Source organism: Chiloscyllium plagiosum, chromosome 7 (genome assembly GCF_004010195.1).
Source record: "Chiloscyllium plagiosum isolate BGI_BamShark_2017 chromosome 7, ASM401019v2, whole genome shotgun sequence".
Classification (NCBI taxonomy): Eukaryota; Metazoa; Chordata; class Chondrichthyes; order Orectolobiformes; family Hemiscylliidae; genus Chiloscyllium; species Chiloscyllium plagiosum.
In genome coordinates this window covers 95852783-95870437 of record NC_057716.1, presented here as the reverse complement: position 1 = coordinate 95870437, position 17655 = coordinate 95852783, and the positions used below count along the sequence as shown (strand labels likewise).

Sequence of the window (17655 nt, the reverse complement as noted above, 5' to 3'; positions counted from 1 at the left end):
GACATGAGGTTAATGTGCGCTACCTTGAATGGATGTTCAAGGTTAATATTTTGTAGATAGTCAATAAAATGATTTTGTGAACACACTGCATTTTTCTTTTATGAATTTGCTTAAAAGGGCTGATCCAGCATAGAACAGATCAAAACCCATTCAATTAAATATGTAGAGTCTTACTGAGCTCAATACTTGCAGTTCACACTGGGAAGACGGTGGTGAAGTGGGAACATCTTCTGAACTACCAACCTTAAACTTAAAACTCTGGAGACAGGTTTGAATCCCAACATGATGACAAAAGAGAAATTTCTATTGAATTAGGAAAAAAAAACTAAAAGATAGTCTCAGTAATGGTCGCCCTGAAGCTATCATTGATTATCACTAGAACCCACCTGCTTCAATAACATTCTTTTGGAAATAAATTCTGCTGTTCCTTACTGTGTGGTTGACTCTTAGTTGCTCTCTGAAATGGCCTAGTAAACCATCCAGTTACATGGAAACAGACAAAATAGGAAAGAATTAGGCCCAGTCGTGATGAAGGGCTTTTTCCCGAAAAGTTGATTTTCCAGCTCCTCGGATGCTGCCTGACCTGCTGTGCTTTTCCAGCAACATTCTAATCGAGACTCTGATTTCCAGCATCTGCAGTCCTCACTTTTGCCTAATTGGCTCTTCAAGTTTACTTTGTCATTCAGTATAATCATGGCTGATCATCCAACTCAGTAGTCTGTTCCTGCTTTCGCTCCATTCCCTTTAGTCCTTTAAACTATGTTTTTTCTTGAAAAAAGGTCAATGTTTTGGTCTCCATGGCTTTCTGTGGCAGAGAATTCCACAGGCTCACCACTCTCTTTTTGAAATGGGAATAAATTAACTTTGATGAATGAACATAGAACTAAAGGATGAGGAGCAGGAGTTAGCCATCTGGCCCTTTGAGCCTGCTCGACCATTTAATAAGGTCATGGGTGATCTTTTCATGGTCTCCGCTCCATTTACCCACTCTCTCACCGTAACCCTTAGTTTCTTTACTGTTCAAAATAGTATCTATCTTAGCTTTAAAAACATTTACTGAGGAAGCCTCAACTACTTCGCTGGGCAGGGAATTCCACAGATTCACAACCCTCTGGGTCAACTCATGCTAAAGATGTCATATGCTGTCACCTCATTCGACAAGTCACAACACAGATGGAAACTATATATAAACAACTAAGATGGAAAGACAGAACTGGAAGGAAAGAGGACAGAACTCTTGCTCCAGGAACAAGCCCCTTCTTGAGGATCTTGAGCTCTGCCCAAAGACCTGTAGCTCTAAGATTGACAAGCTGTGTTACCTGAGGACACACAAGTCATGATGCCAGGTGGAAGCCATTCTCATTTTCATGGACTGACAATATGAACAACTTTCATAGGATTGTACAGTACAGAAGAGGCCCTCCAGCCTATCAAGTCCGTACCACCAAAAACATTCTACCTACAGTAGCCCCACAGTCTTGAATCTTATGACAACTTTGCCCTTATTTCCCCTTCCAAATGTTTCTCCTCGAATGAAGGATATTATTTTATCTTCCTCCACCGCTCTTTCAGACAGTTAGTTCATCTCAGGTCGCAACAACTTCATACAGTGCGGAAGCAGGCCACTTGGCCCATCAAGTCCACACTGACATTCTGAAGAGCAACCTACCTGGCCCTGCCTCCCTACCCTATCTCTGTAACCCTGCATTTCCCATGGCCAATCCACCTGACCTACACACCTTTGGACTGTGGGAGGGAACTGGAGGAAACCCACACGGAGAGACTATGCAAACTCTACATAGTCGCCCAGGATGGAACCGAACTCAGGTCCATGGCGCTGAGAGGCAGCAATGCTAATCACTGAGGCACCATGTAAACTTTTATTTCTCCAATTTTCTATTCGCATTAAATCTGTGACCTCTCGTTACTGTTTCTTCTGTCGTTAGAAATAATTCCTCCTTCGCACAACTCTATCAACTATTCTTTGCGATTGTGGACACATCATCTAAATCTCTCCTGCAATGATGTCTGCTCTAAGGAGCTTCTCCATTGTATTCACAATCACCAGAATGCCATAGTCTTGGTATCTTTCGAGGAAATCTCCTCTGTATTCTCTATAAAAGCCTTCCTAAAACATACTGCTTTGCCCAATGACATGTTTTGGTCATCTCCCCTAATATTTCCATAAGTAGCTGATGGATTAAAGTAACTGATTGATCATTGATAATTGATAATTACTGATAACTGATCATTAGTCACTGACTTCCAAAAAATTGCCTCTTTGTTGTTACACTCCAACGTGACAATTCAGTTTTAACTGGCAACTCACTACCAATTAAGATAACAGAAACAATTAAATCTTGTGTCTATTGGAGGTGATACTAAACCAAGGGGAAATGAGGGCCCAGTGGTATTATTGGTTGACTATTAATCCAGAAACTCAGTTAATGTTCTCTGGACCTGGGTTCGAATCCTGCCATGGCAGATGGTGGAAGCTGAATTCAAGAATAATCTGGAATTACGAATCCACAGATGATCATGAAAACATTGGCGACTGACAGGGAAAAAACCTGTCTGGGAAGAAGGTCTGCCATTCTCACCTGGTCTGGTTGACATGTGACTCCAGATCCACGGCAATGTGGCTCATTCCCAACTGCCCTCTGAAATGGCCCAGCAAGCCACTCAGTTCAAAGGCAAGTAGGGATGGCATATAAATGCTGGCCAGCCGGTGATGCCATGTCTCAAAAAAAAATTCTCTCTCAAACAGATCTCACTGTAGAATTTCTAAGAAGAGCAGGGGAGTAATTCCTGGTGTCCTAGACATGATTTTCCCTAAAGTAAGCATTACAAAAAATGGATTATCTGGTCATCATAATGTTGTAGTTTGCGGCAACATGCTGTATCCAATTTGGCTGTTGTATTTCCCATTATGCAACATTGACTATACTTCATCGACTATCAAATGCTTTGGTATGTCTAAGGGTTGAGAAAGGTGGAACATAAATGCAAGGCTTGCGTTCCTCTTCATTCCTATTATTATTTGGGGATAGATGGAAAAGTGTATGCAGTGCCATTGATTAAAGCTGGGCAGAGCCAAGCACTGGTTCTTCAGCAAAAAATCTCTCCTGTTATGTAATCCAAACACTTTTTTGAAGAACAATCATGTGAATCCACATAAATATATCTTGAAATTTTCAACAATGGAACACTTTGCTAAGGAAAAAGTATTTGGGTTTGATGACTGAAGGTTTACTGAATGTGACAGGCCCTGAGTACACATCAACAGCTGGTAAGGAGCAGGGAACTCAGATGGACTGATACAGTCTGAAGGATGTTCAGAGGAGGTCACATGGCCTAACGTTTGGTAGAATTTTTGAATTGAGCTGGAGATAATTTAGCATCTTCCTGAAAAGCAATAGCCCATTGCTTCCTCTCTGTTTTGTTGTTACTCCTCTCAATGGAGTTTGTCGTAAAGTCTTCTTTACCACACACACAGGATTCTTGGAAAGAATTTGTTAGAGTTTACCCCACTTTCTAAAACAGAGGGAATTCAGCCAGCCAAAACAGTTTGAATAAGAAACCCCAGTGCCAGGAGCTTGTGCATGCAGAGTAACAGAACCCTACTTGGGATAACCCATGACTCAGAATTTCTTCATCAGTTTATTTACACTTGGCCAAAATACTTTTGAAATAATGCTCTACAGGTTTTACAATTTGTTTCATGCTTCCTGACTTGAGTCAAAATGTAAACAGATTACGTTGAATAGAAAAGAAAGACTGGCAGGTGGCATACAATATGGGAAATTATGAGCAATGCACTTTGGCAGGAGGAAGAGAGGAGCTCAATATTGTTTAAAGAACAAAGAACAGTCCATCACAGGAACAGGCTCATTGGCCCTCCAAGCCTGCGTTGATTCCTTGCCCTTATTTAGCCTGCTACATATTGCCCGTATGTGGTTTCTGTTCCTTTGATCACTTCTCATTCATGCATCTTTCAAGATACACCTTAAATGTTGCTAACATGCCTGCTTTCACCACCTCCACTGGCAGTGTTTTCCACAGAGGAACCTGCTGTGTGAAAACCTTTCCCTGTACTTCTCCTCTAAACACTCTCCTTCTCACCTTGAACCTGTGCTCTCATGCAGTTGAACTTGCATCTGGGGGAAAAAGCCTCTGATTATCCATCCTATCTACGCCTCCCATAATTTTGTAGATCTCTGTCAGGTTGCCCCTCACCTTCCAGCTTTTCAGTGAAAACAATCCAGGTTTATCCAACCTCTCTTCACAACTAAAACCTTCCAGACCAGGGAACATGCTGGTAAACCTTCTCTGCACCATCTGCAAAGCATCCACGTCTTTCTGGGAGTGTGGTGACCAGTATTGTAAGCAATATTCCAAATGTGGCCGAATTAAATTTTTATACAGCTATAATACAACTTGTCAACTTTTATATTTGAAGCCCTGGCTGATGAAGGCAAGTGTACTTTATGCCTTCTTCACTACTTTATCCACCTGGGTTGCCACTGTCAGGGATCTGTGGACATGTACGCCCAGATCCCTCTGTATGTCATTACATTTACTTTGCAATTTGCCCTTGAATTTGATTTTACAAAATGCATAACCTTGCATTTGTCTGAATGGGAAGAAATTGCTGAAAGCTGTACAACAAAGGGATTTAGGGTGCTCGTGCATGAGTCACAATGAGTTAGATCTGAGTTCAGCAGGTAATAGGTAAAGCAAATTGATTATTGGCCTCTACTTCAAAGCATAAAACTATATAAATCACTAGGGGAGAAAGTGAGGTCTGCAGATGCTGGAGATCAGAGCTGGAAATGTGTTGCTGGAAAAGCGCAGCAGGTCAGGCAGCATCCAGGGAACAGGAGAATCGACGTTTCGGGCATAAGCCCATTCCTGAAGAAGGGCTTATGCCCGAAACGTCGATTCTCCTGTTCCCTGGATGCTGCCTGACCTGCTGCGCTTTTCCAGCAACACATTTCCAGCGTATATAAATCACTAGTCAGGCAGGCCACAGCTGGAACACTGTGAACAGCTTTAATCCCATTGTCTAAGAAAGGATGTCCTGGCACTGAAGCCAGTCAAAAGATGTTTCACTAGCTTGATCCTAGGTATGGACAGATTGCCTTATATGGAGAGGTTGTGTTGGTGGACTTGTAGTCATTGGAGTTTAGAAGAATGAAAGGAGTCCTTATTGAAACATACAAGATTCTTGCTGGACTTGACAGGATAGATATGGAGAAGGTCTTGTCACTTGTGGGAACAGAGTGCATCATCTTATAGTAAGGTGTAGCCCATTTAAGGCAGAAGTAAGTTGGAATTATTCTTCCAGAGGGTAGTCAGTCGACATACTTTTTTTAAACTGCTAAAGCTGCCGAAGCTGGGTCATCAACTAACTTTAATCATGAAGGGAATCAAAGTTCATAGGGACAAGGCAGGAAAGTAGAGTTGAGGATTAATAAATCAGCCCTGATCTCATTGAATGGAAAAACAGACTTTTCAGGCCGAATGGTCTACTTTAGCTCTTATGTCTTACAGTTCCAGTGGATTGATTGATGTGCATAGCAATTGGTCAATGAGAGCCAATGGTTGCACATGGAAATTAACTAAAAGATGCCAGTATGCATACTCGAATTAGGTGACTTTATGCAGGCCAGTTGTGGGATAGGTCCACACTCGCAACTCACCAATAAGATAGGGTTACAATCTCATCCTTCCTTTTTGGACAAGTGACGTGAAAATTGGTTGAAATGGGAGGAAATTTGAGTTTACAGAATCCAGTGAAAGGCTGTCTGATTGAGATCACCAATGACTTTCCATTTGTTTCAGCACACCCTGTATGAAGGTCCTGGCTTCTGAAGACTGGAATACTTTATTACAGGGTGAATTACACCAGCCAATCAACTGATAATGAAAATGTCAGCCGACCTATTCTAACATTCCAGATTTCGTTCTTGCAAGATAATGATGCAATTCATTATAAAACATCACATAATGATCTGCTCAATGGCTTTGTAATAAAGGACTACAGTACATTCATCAGGCAATATTTCAAAACTATCAGTACCAGCCATATTTATTTAAAGCATCAAAACATTTTAATTCCAGCTGTCTACTTTCACAACCAGTTTTGAAAACTGATTTATTCTGCACATGTTGTTATAGTTCTAAAAATTGTGAATACATCAAGGAAATGAATCCCAAAAAAGAGCAATTGAGAGAAGAAATGCAAATGTTTTCAGTAACCCTGCACCTTACGAGGTCTTTAAATAACTCAAAGTATTAGATACTTCAATTGTTTTCAAAGTGAAATGAATGATTTGCATGAGTGGAGCAGTCATTTTGCGGTATCAAAATCAATCCTTTTTTATGAGTTTTATTTGACAGAATATTTGACGAGACTTTTCAAGCAACTCTTTTAGATGGTCCTGGCGCAACTATTGGAAACAAAATCAGAACTTGCTGGAAAAGCTCAGCAGGTCTGGAAGGATTTGTGGAGAGAAAGCAGAGTTAATGTTTTGGGTCTAGCGACCCTTCTTCAGAACAGAACCATTGGAGCTATTAGAAGGTAAACAATTTCCCGGCTCAATGTGCCAATGACAGTGATGTCGACATCTGCGAGAACTTCACCATCATCTCATTAAATGGTGTTACCTATTTATTTAGTGAATGCAAATCTGTCCTCTTCATTTCTTGAGTTTAAGGTGCATTTCTTGCATCTTTCTACAAGTTTATTGATGCTCAGTGATGGACGTTGGTTGCAGCGTGGCCCTGGCTTTTCCTGAACCTGTTTATAGAGAAGTATACTCAACATAGTAAGTCATACTCTGCCAGGTGATACAAGGTGTTCACTATAAAGAAATTGACAGATGCTTGATATGTTTCCCACTCTTTGATCTAAAGGAGGACTGCTGGTAGACCTTGCTCAATTTTGGGTGATAGAATGGAAGGTTATCATGGAATAGTTAAATGAAATGTAACATGAATGTTTCAACCAGCTGGTGGATTTTTGCCGGTTGGCAGCTGAGTAGGGTATAACGTTTGCAAGGACAGAAAACTAGGGAAGAGCTGTTGAACTAAGCATTCCCAGTTATGTGAAAGATCGATACATTCAACTGAGTGGCAACAAGAAAGGTCTACAATGCCCATTACCAGATGTGTGTAGAGGGTTCTATTGCAGAATATGACAGTGTTGAGTATTTTGGTGCTGAATGATGCATGACGGCTCAATGAGGTGTATCTCCGACTTCAACTCCGCTTTCTTAATTTTCACCAAAATGCTTATGTTTCAGTACTCCTTCAGTATTGCACTAGAATGACATCCTGGATAATGAGCTGAATTAAGGATGGACAGTAAATACTGGTCTTGTCAGCAATGCCCACACACCATGAACAAACTAAAATGCTGCAAGGCTCTCCCCCACAGGAAGGACAAAGAACCCAGTGACACCACAAATTGCGGAAACATGAAAATGCTGAAAACTGAGAAAAGATATCCCCAACATTTGTGACTGCTGTTGCCAGGAGAGACTAGGATCCGAGTGCACAGCCTTAGAGTAAAGGGAAGACCTTTTAGAACGGAGATAAGGAGAAACGTCTTCAGCCAGAGAGTGGGGAATCAATGGAATTCTTTGCCACAGAAGGCTGTGGAGGCCAGGCCATTGAGTATATTTAAGACTGGGTTAGATAGTATCAAGGGGATCAAGGGCTACAAGGAGAAGATGAGAGAATAAGGTTGAGAAACTTATAAGGTTCAGCCATGATTGAATGGCAGAGCAAACTCAATGGGCTGAATAGCCAAATTTCTACTCTTAAGTCTTATGGTCTTATGATCCAGAACATCATTAACCATAGTCTCAGGTTAACAGCTTACATCTCCAGGGCACCCAGTTTGATTCTAGTGAATTAGTTAACTACATTTTAATTGGAGAGAGATATCGACCTGTGCTAGAAAATAATGTAAACATTCAATGTAGTCTAATTTATCCACCCTTAGCAATAGAATATATAACACTTTGGGATATTCTTAAGCAACGGAGGAGTAAGCTATTTAATGTTCTTTTTTCACGCTGTATACGATATACGGAAGTAAAATAAAGCTTATTTACAGTAATTTAAACTATATTTGATTCAGTGCAATATGACGATGCCAGAAAATGCTCAGTAAAAGCACAGCTGTGCAGTGAATCACACCACACACTATGCCAATAAGATCCCTTCATAGGTTGTATTCTTGCTTCACTGAGACATGATGGGTTAGAGCTTCCCAACAAAGCTGGAGCTCATAATATATAGACTGACATTCCAGACACCACAGAGAGCATGATGTATTGGAGGTGCCATCCTTTAGGCTGGACCTCAAACCAAGATCCCACCTTCCACTTAAAGGACTCATGTCACTTGTCAAAAAGTAGGATGGTGTCCAAGAGTCAATACAGGTACACAATCCTTTATCTGAAACACTTGGGACCAGATGGTTTTCGGAATTTGGAACTTTTCAAATTTCGGAATAAGTGACAGTTCAACGGTAAAATTTTTAAAAATCTTACCGAACAGCAGACTCACTATGAGTAACAGGCCCTGAGACAGAATTGAGGCCTGCCAGTGCTGGATCATGGCACCCCTCACGTCACATCTGAGTGACATGCATCGAGTGGGTGTGGGGTTGGGTTAACTGTTTGCATGCCAATCAACCTTGTTAATGAGATAAAAACTTCGGAACAAAACCTTCGGATTTTGGAGCTTTTTGGATTTGGGATTTCGGATAAAGGGTTGTCTACATGTATTTGCTCAAGCAGATTCACTGTTTCTTCCTTGTCTGTTAACAAGAATCTTAGGCGACATTCTTCAAAACTGCGAGAAGGTTTCAGTGTGATATTATAGCTCATGTTTGGTGGCACTCAATCTTACAGCTGCGGTCACTGCAATATTTGAAGCATGTGATTATGCTTGAGATGTGACACAGGAAATTTACATGGATGTTGCCTGAACTGGAGAACTTTAGTCATGAAGAAAGATGGCAAAGTTTTGAGTTTTGTGTTTAAATGATGTAAGCTGAGAGGAGAACAAATTGTAGTGTATAAAATGATGAGAAGCTCTCAAAGGAGTCGATCCTCCTTCCTTGAGGCCTCAATAAGTGGGAGGAACAGATTTAAGGGAAGAAGTAGGAAGTTTAGAGGGGAATTAGTTTCTCCCAGAGGTGCATGAAAGGATGATATAGCCTGAAATCCTCCTTACATTTTACGTTTTTCAATATATCTTTGTCGTAATGTTACCTTGAACAGAATGAACCATGATCTGGAAATTAGTGGTAGGCTGGATAGCAATGTGTCTATTAGAATGGCTATAATGGACCAAATGATCTTCCTCCTGTGATAAATATTATGATTCTACCAAACAAAACTGTTATTATTAAACTCTGATAAATGTCCGCTCCAATCCATATTCTGCCTTCCCTGTACTACCTGCTCCATGGCTTAATTCCATTTCAATGTCACCACCTTGTCCAGTTCTAACTCACGTCCTGTTTCTCTTTTCCCTTCTTTGCTTTTTTTTCATTTGCTCCTTTTCTGGATGCAGAGTTCTCAGCCAAAGAATGCTTTCCTTAAAATTCTTCACTTTTCTGCGGTGTTTCCCAAATTCTACTCAGAGCCTGTGACATTCGATAAACCTCCCATCATCAAACCCAAGCCCTCACTGATAATGGTTTCCCGCCGTTCTATCGAGAGGCCATGAAATACAGTTGTGTTATTGATACAAAACGCAATTGCAGACTACCGTTGCGATGCCACTTGATGAATGCCAGCAATGTACATCAGCTTCAATGTTTCTCCACATAACTATAGTCTGGATGCACCAAACATGATCGAAGAACAACAGTTATTAGTAGAAGAGCAATTCATGAATAATGCAGCAATCTAAGGGTCAATCCTGTATGCATTTTAATGTCGTCACCACGTCATGCAGCACGGAAACACACCTTTCAGTCCAACCAGTGCATGTTGAACATAATCCCAAATTAAACTAAGCCCATCTGCCTGTTCCTGGCCCAAATCTATCCAAACAACCCCTATTCATGTGTTTACCTAAGTGTCTTTTATACATTGTAATTCTACCCAAATCTACCACTTCCTCAGGAAGTCCATTCCACACCTCTGTGTTAAAATTTTGCCTCTCATGTCTTTTTAAAATATCTCTCCTCTCACCTTAAGAATGTGCCCCCAGTCATGAGATCCTGCATTCTACAGAAAAGACACCTACCATTAAACCTATCTACAACCTTCAAGAGATTATAAAACTCTATAAAGTTACCTCTCAACCTCCTACATGCCAGTGAAAAAAGTCCCAGCCTATCCAGCCTTCCTTTATGACTTCAACCTTCCATTCATGACAACATCCTGGTAAATCTCTTCTGAACACTCTAGGTGAATAATGTCCTTCCTATAATTGGGTGACCAGAACTGGATACAGTACACTAGAAGAGGCCTCACTAATGTCCTGTAGAACCTCAACATGACTTCCCAATTCTTGTAATCAAAGGACTGAGCAATTAAGGCAAGTGTGCCTTTGTAATGACCCTGTCTAAGGGTGAAGCAAAACTGTGGCCATACTCACTGTATGTATATAGCACTTGGATGTATATCATTTTCCAAAGATACTCAACTACTTATTATCGTGATCATTAACGTTACTGCACATGTAATGCACATGTACTGCACATGCTTTCTGGTGTTGTACATATAATAAAAAATCTTGAATACATTGTCAACACCAACTGCATGGAGAGGGTGGTGCATGAACGGAATGAGCTGCCAGAGGAAGTGATGGAGGTTGTTACAATTACAACATTTCAAAGGCATCTAGATTGTTATATGAATAGGAAGTGTTTAGAAGGATATGGGCCAAGTGCTGGCAAATGGGACTGGATTAATTTAGGATATCTGGTCGGCATGGATGAGTTGGTCGGAAAGGTCTCTATGACTCTATATCTGGAGCCTGAGAATCAGCCAATCTCCAATTTAATGCACAGTACAATTTCAAGAAAAGCAAACAAATGGTATAGCATGACTCAAAGCTCAGCTGGAGACATATTGGTCACACAACATCTCACACCCTCACACCGAATTTAAATCTTGCAACAGTGTGTCACATACATCCAATTCAGAGAACTATTACATAGTCTTACATACACATACATATGTTTTCATTGAATTAGAGTCATATAGGGAGGTTATGGACATACTAAAATTGGATTAATCGATTCCAAAAAAGAATCATAGAATCGCTACAGTGTGAAAACAGTCCCTTTGGCACAACAAGTCCACATCAATCTTCTGAAGAGTATCCCATCCAAACCCATTCCCCATTACTCTACAAATACCTCTGAGTTATACACCTACTTTACACATCCCTGAACATTCTGGGCAATTTAGCATGGCCAATTCCCCTAACCTGCACATCTTGATTGTGGGAGAAAACTGGAAAACCCAGAGGGACAGGGGGAGAATGTGTAAACTCCACACAGACAATCACCCGAGGCTGAAATCAAACGTGGGTCTGTGGCACTGTGAGGCAGCATTGCTACCACTAAGCCACCATGACACCCCACAGTGAGAGAACTGGGAAAACCAAAAAATATGAAGCTCACCTCCTCGTGCTGATCCAGTGCATCCTGAGAAAAGTGCACTGATACGACCTTTGACAATAACAGAATCAGAATTTGTCATGATCTTCCTGACAGTCTGAAAGACGGGCAACACAGCAGGCTGACAAAACATGACAAACTGTGGGGAACTGCAACTCAGCAGAAATTTGTGCCAGAACCTTCAAGCTGTGTTCTGAAAGGCTCAAAGATGAGCAGCTGATGGTGTGCTCTGATACCAAGAGAATTGCTTTGCCGGTTACTGTACTGTTCATAACTCAAGGCTCATGGTGTGATTGTGCAGTGTCTTTTTTTATTTTCTCTAATGGGATATGAGCATCACTCGAAGGGCCAGCATTTATTGTCCGTCCCTAGCTGAGAAAATGTTGGTGAGCTACCTTTTTTGAACTGTGATGTGGAGGTGCTGGTGTCGGACGGGGGGTGGTCGAAGTTAGAGGTCACATGACACCAGGTTATAGACCAGCAGTTTTATTTGAAATCACAAGCTTTGGAGCACTGTTCCTTCATCACTTCACCTGCCAAAGGAGTAACACTCCAAAAACTTGTGAATTCAATTAAACCTGTTGAAGTGCTGCAGCCAGGGTGCCATAGGGCTACCCGCAATCCCATTTAAAAGGAAATCCAAGGATTTTGACTCAATATCCTCAAAGGAAGGGCAGTATGTTTCGAAGTTAGGATGGTGAGTGGCTGGAAGACGAGCTTGCAGGTGGTAGTGTTCCCTTGTTTCTGCTGCCCTTGTCCTTCTAAATGGAAGTGATTGGGAAGGTGTTGTTAAATGGGCTTTGATGAATTGTACGGAAGGTGGTTATCAATCAATTAAATGAATCATAGAGCAATTTGAAACCACTATAACATTGTTCCCAGCTCAATGTTCTGACAGTTTACAGGAAAGAGAAAAGTTTACAGGTCAGGCTCTCGCCATTGTTGGACTCGATTTGAAAGTGGAAGAGTTTGTAGATGGAGAATCCATGGCAGTGCAGATAAGAAAGCTCACTGGATCTTCCAACAATCAGGGAGCAGATTGATTGATAGTAGGCTTTCTGCCAGAATTAGAGATCTAGACCAGGAAATCCTGATCAACAGTTTGAAGCGAGCAGCTTCCTAACTCAGTGGCACCACAGCAGGCATTGTGGCTGCTGCCAGTACTATACTTCTCCGAATATCTAGGATGGAGGATTGGTCAGAGGGCAGTCAATCTCACTTGACAGGGATGGGGGTGGTATCTTGTGGGGTGGGACATGTTGGGGTCAGAAGTATGGGCAGGCAGATGGCTTCCAATAGCCAAACCCCTGTCCCAGGTTCACCCTTTCTGTGCATTGATGCGAGCAGACTGATAGACTTCACAAACTGGCAGGCGAGAGTGTGGTGCTGGAAAACCACAGCCAGTCAGGTAACGTTCAAGCAGCAGAAGAGTCGACGTTTTGGGCAAAATCCCTTCATCAGGGATCTGTTCGTCTTTTGCCCGTAACATCAACTCTCCTGCCCCTTGGATGCTGCCTGACCGGCTGTGCTTTTCCAGCACCGCACTCTCGACTCTGATCTTCAGCATGTGCAGTCCTCACCTTCACAAACTGACAGCCTGTCCACACTGGTTAACCCGTCGGGTAGACCCATTCTTTTACAGGAGAAAGTGAGGACTGCAGATGCTGGAGATCAGAGCTGAAAATGTGTTGCTGGAAAAGCGCAGCAGGTCAGGCAGCATCCAAGGAACAGGAGAATCAACGTTTCGGGCATAAGCCCTTATGCCCGAAACGTTGATTCTCCTGTTCCTTGGATGCTGCCTGACCTGCTGCGCTTTTCCAGCAACACATTTTCAGCCCCCATTCTTTTACACCCTGCCCACAGTTGATAAATGTATGTTCAGGGGGTTGAGGCTCTTTTGTGATCCTTAATTGACCACTTAAAGACTTCAACTGGCAACAGTGCAGAAACTTCATTCGGGCAAAGACTGGAAACTGGTAGAGTTCAGGCTTCCCATCATGATACCATAACACATAGGAGCAGCAAGCCATACAACCCACCGAATCTGTTCCTCCATTCAGCTGTGTGAACACAGTTGATCTGATAATCCTCACTTGTCTTTCCTGCCTTCTCCCGTAGCCCTTGATTCTCTTACTGATGAAAACTCTATCTATCTCACCCTTGAATACACTTAATGACCCAGCCCTAACAGACTTCTGCGAGGAAGAATTCCAATGATTCAATACCCTCTGAGAGAAGAAAATTCTCCTCATCTATATCTTAAATATATGGCCTTTTATTCTGAGAGTAAATCCTCTGGTCCTTGACTCTTCAGTAAGTGGGAAAGAAAACCCTTCTGCATTTACCCTGTCATGTTCTTTAAGAGTATTGCATTTTTCAATAAGGTCACATCTCATTCTTCTCAAGTCCAGTGACAGAAGGCTCAACCTACTCAATCTCTCCTCGCAAGATTGGACTCCATACCTGGTATGAGCTGAGTGAACCTTCTCTGGACTGGCTCTCATGCCAGTATATCATTCTTTAGATAGGGGGCTCAAAACTGTTCACAATCTTCCAGCTGTGGTCTGACTTGTACGTTAAGTATAATTTTTGTACAAGCTCTCTCCTTTTATACTTCATTCCCTTTGAAATACATGGCAATATTCCACCTTGCCACCAAGCAGGCAGCCTCAGGTCCCGGAAGAATCCAAAAGAAGCAAGCATTTAACTACTATAAATCACTCGCACAAAAGGAGATGTTGCATTGAATTTAGCTGTTTGTCACTGTGGAAGGGTATGCAATTACCTGTCTTGAATACCGCATATGTCAATGTGGAGGTCAGAGAAGTTTCCCTGTAAGCCTTGTTGCACCAGAATGAGATCCACTGCTTGGTTGTCAATCAATATAAGCCGCATGCAGCCTTCAAATGCGTCAAATGGATTTAAACAATCTGTAGCAGTTGCATTTTCAGGACAACCTTTGAAGCAAACATATACATATGTTAAACAGGAAGATGATTAATAATATCTGTAAACAACAAAAAAAAACACACCAGGTCCAATATGCTTGTCCCTTTTTAATTCCTGGAGAGGGCAAAACAAGACCCTGGCTTTGAAAATGGTTTTCATTATTCATTTGGTAGGGTTTGAAAGATAATTATAAATGTATAATGGTTTCATGTATAATGCAGCATTCTAAGGGTTAATCAAATGGACAGTGTTGGAGACCATGGGTATGGGAGGTGCTGGTAAGGGAGCCTTGATGAGTTTCTGAAGTGCCTCTTGGAAAACGTACACTCTGCTGCCACTGTGTCAGAATGGTGGAGGGAGTGAATGTTGAAGTTAATGGATTTGGTGCCAATTAAGTGGGCCGCTTTGTCCTCCATAGTGTTGAGTTTATTGAATGCTGTTGGCACTGCATCTATCCTGGCAATTGGACACTATTCTATCACACTCCTGACTTGTACCTTGTATTTGATGGGCAGGCACTGGGGAGATTAGAGTTGAGTTACTGGCTGCAGAAAGTGTGGCTCAGTGACTCGTGCCCAGTGGCTCTGACCTCCATAATTATGACGGGCTTTGAGAGGTTAGACATGGCTCTCACCAACTCCAGCTGACCAGATTGCCTTGCAATTCACTTGTGGTGCAGCACATCCCAGCTGACACCATTTCCTTTGCCCTTCACTCATCCCTGGAACATCTGGATAACAAGGATACCTATGTTAGGCACCTACTTATTGACTGCAATTCTACCTTCAACACCATAATTCCAAACAAACTCATCTTGATACTCTGAGACATATGGTCTCAGCTCCCCATCTGTAGCTGGATTTCAACCTTGTGACCCATAGACTGCAATCAGTAAGAATAGGCGACAACACCTCCTCCACCATAATCCTCAACACTGGCACTCCGCAAGGCTGTGTACCCATCCCCCTTCTCTATTCCTTATACACTTAAGTCTATGGCCAATTTCTGCCCAAACTCCATTTACAGGTTTACTGACAACATCACTGTTGGAGGAGCTCAAATAACTTGGGACAGAATACAGGAAAGAGATTGAGTGCTTGTGGTTTGGCAACTGCTCTTCCCAAGATCACAAGAAACTGCAGAGAGTTGTGAACACAGCCCAGTCCATCACACAAACCAGCCTTCCATCCATTTATACTTCCTGCTGCCTTGGGAAAGCATCTGACATAATAAAAGACCCCTGTCACCCCAGTTCTATTTTCTTCCACCCTCTTCCTTTGGTCAGAAGATATAAAAGTTTGAATACACATACAAATGTGTGATTTAAATCAGCTTCTTCCTTGCTGTTTTCAGACTTGAATGGACCTCAAATGTCAATGTTATTCACTCTACACTTGCTCTGTGGCTGCAACATTGTATTCTGCATTCTGTTCTGCTAGCCTAATGTGGTATGATCTGCCTGTACAGCACACAAAATAACTCTTTTCACTGTAACTCGGTACACGTCACAACAATAAATTAATCAATATTTATACAGCTGGTCCATTTCAATCTTGGGTCAATGCTAATGTATTCATTGACAGTCATGCCGCAAACAATCCAAGATATTTCTTAAAAAGGGTTGAGGAGAAAGCATACTGAGTAGAAACTGGAGGAAAAAAGCAGGCAATCAAAGTCATCATTGTAGAGGTTTTGACATTGGGGAAAGATAATACAAGGTGAAATCGATTTCTTGGTTTGGCCCAAAACATTTCACAGCTTGTGAAATGTTTTTGAATCTTGGTCATTCTTTGAATACAGAGAAAATGTTCCAGAGAGCCAATCAATGGCAACTGAATTTCTACCAAAGATATACAACTAACAAGTTTCAGTCATGAAAGAAGAGTGTTAAAGTAGATGGCCAATATTAAACCGGTTGGAGATATACAACAGGTAAGGTTATATATCTCAAAAAGGTTCATGTTACCATGTCACTGCCAATAATTAATGCATGGCCACTCAGTGGAAAAGGATATCCAATGGACTACTGATTAAAGGCATACACTAACTTTACAAGCAACATCATTGGAGATAGCAAACTATATTTACATTAGGATGTATAAAATGCTGAAATAACAAAAAGGTAAATTACATACAAAAAGCATTTTGTAATTATTTCATTGGATACCACCAGAGAACACTTAATTAGCTATACTTAAAACATTCATTGTCTAAAACCTACTGTGGTACATCAGTTAAATTTGACCAATGTTTTGCGACATCACACGCAAAGACATTCGGACTAGTTAGGAAACAGTTAATGCTTACAATCACAGTCATTGTTAAGATCGTTCATATTTCAATGTTGCGTACAGATGCTTTGATATAAAGCAAGTATATAAATGGGACAGATTTATCAAACTGAAGTTCTTAGACACAAGGTGTTGATTTGAAACCAGATCTACCAAATATTACGGCTGAAATCCACCAATCCTGCCTCCCGTGTTATCAGGTGAAAATGATCAGCTCAGAGTATTTGTTTGGGCTACAGTGTTGTAGGCCTTATCTCTGAATCACTTCAAAGCAACTGCTCACTGGATGCTACTGCTTTCTGAACTCACATTATTATGGCAAGTTTATTTGAATAAGTAACAAAGAGGATTGATGAGGGCAGAGTAGTAGATGTGATCTATATGGACTTCAGTAAGGTGTTCAACAAGGTTTCCCATGGGACACTGATTAGCAAGGTTAGATCTCATGGAATACAGGGAGAACTAGCCATTTGGATACAGAACTGGCTCAAAGGTATAAGACAGTGGATGGTGGTGGAGGGTTGTATTTCAGACTGGAGGCCCGTGACCAGTGGAGTGCCACAATGATCGGTGCTGAGTCCTCTACTTTTTGTCATTTACATAAATGATTTGGATGCGAGCATAAGAGGTACAGTTAGTAAGTTTGCAGATGACACCAAAATTGGAGGTGTAGTGGACAGCAAAGAGGGTTACCTCAGATTACAACAGGATCTGGACCAGATGAGCCAATGGGCTGAGAAGTGGCAGATGGAGTTT

General features: G+C 41.6%; 1 protein-coding gene across 3 annotated transcripts in view; it reads right to left on the bottom strand.

The window, feature by feature from the left end:
- Positions 1 to 17655, bottom strand: part of LOC122551780 (contactin-associated protein-like 5) — a 1278965-nt gene that overhangs the window by 563070 nt on the left and 698240 nt on the right. For all 3 annotated transcript variants that reach the window (XM_043694245.1, XM_043694243.1, XM_043694244.1), the window contains one exon: positions 14445 to 14616. In XM_043694245.1, coding sequence (XP_043550180.1) covers positions 14445 to 14616 — 172 coding nt within the window. The remainder of the gene's footprint in view (positions 1 to 14444; positions 14617 to 17655) is intronic.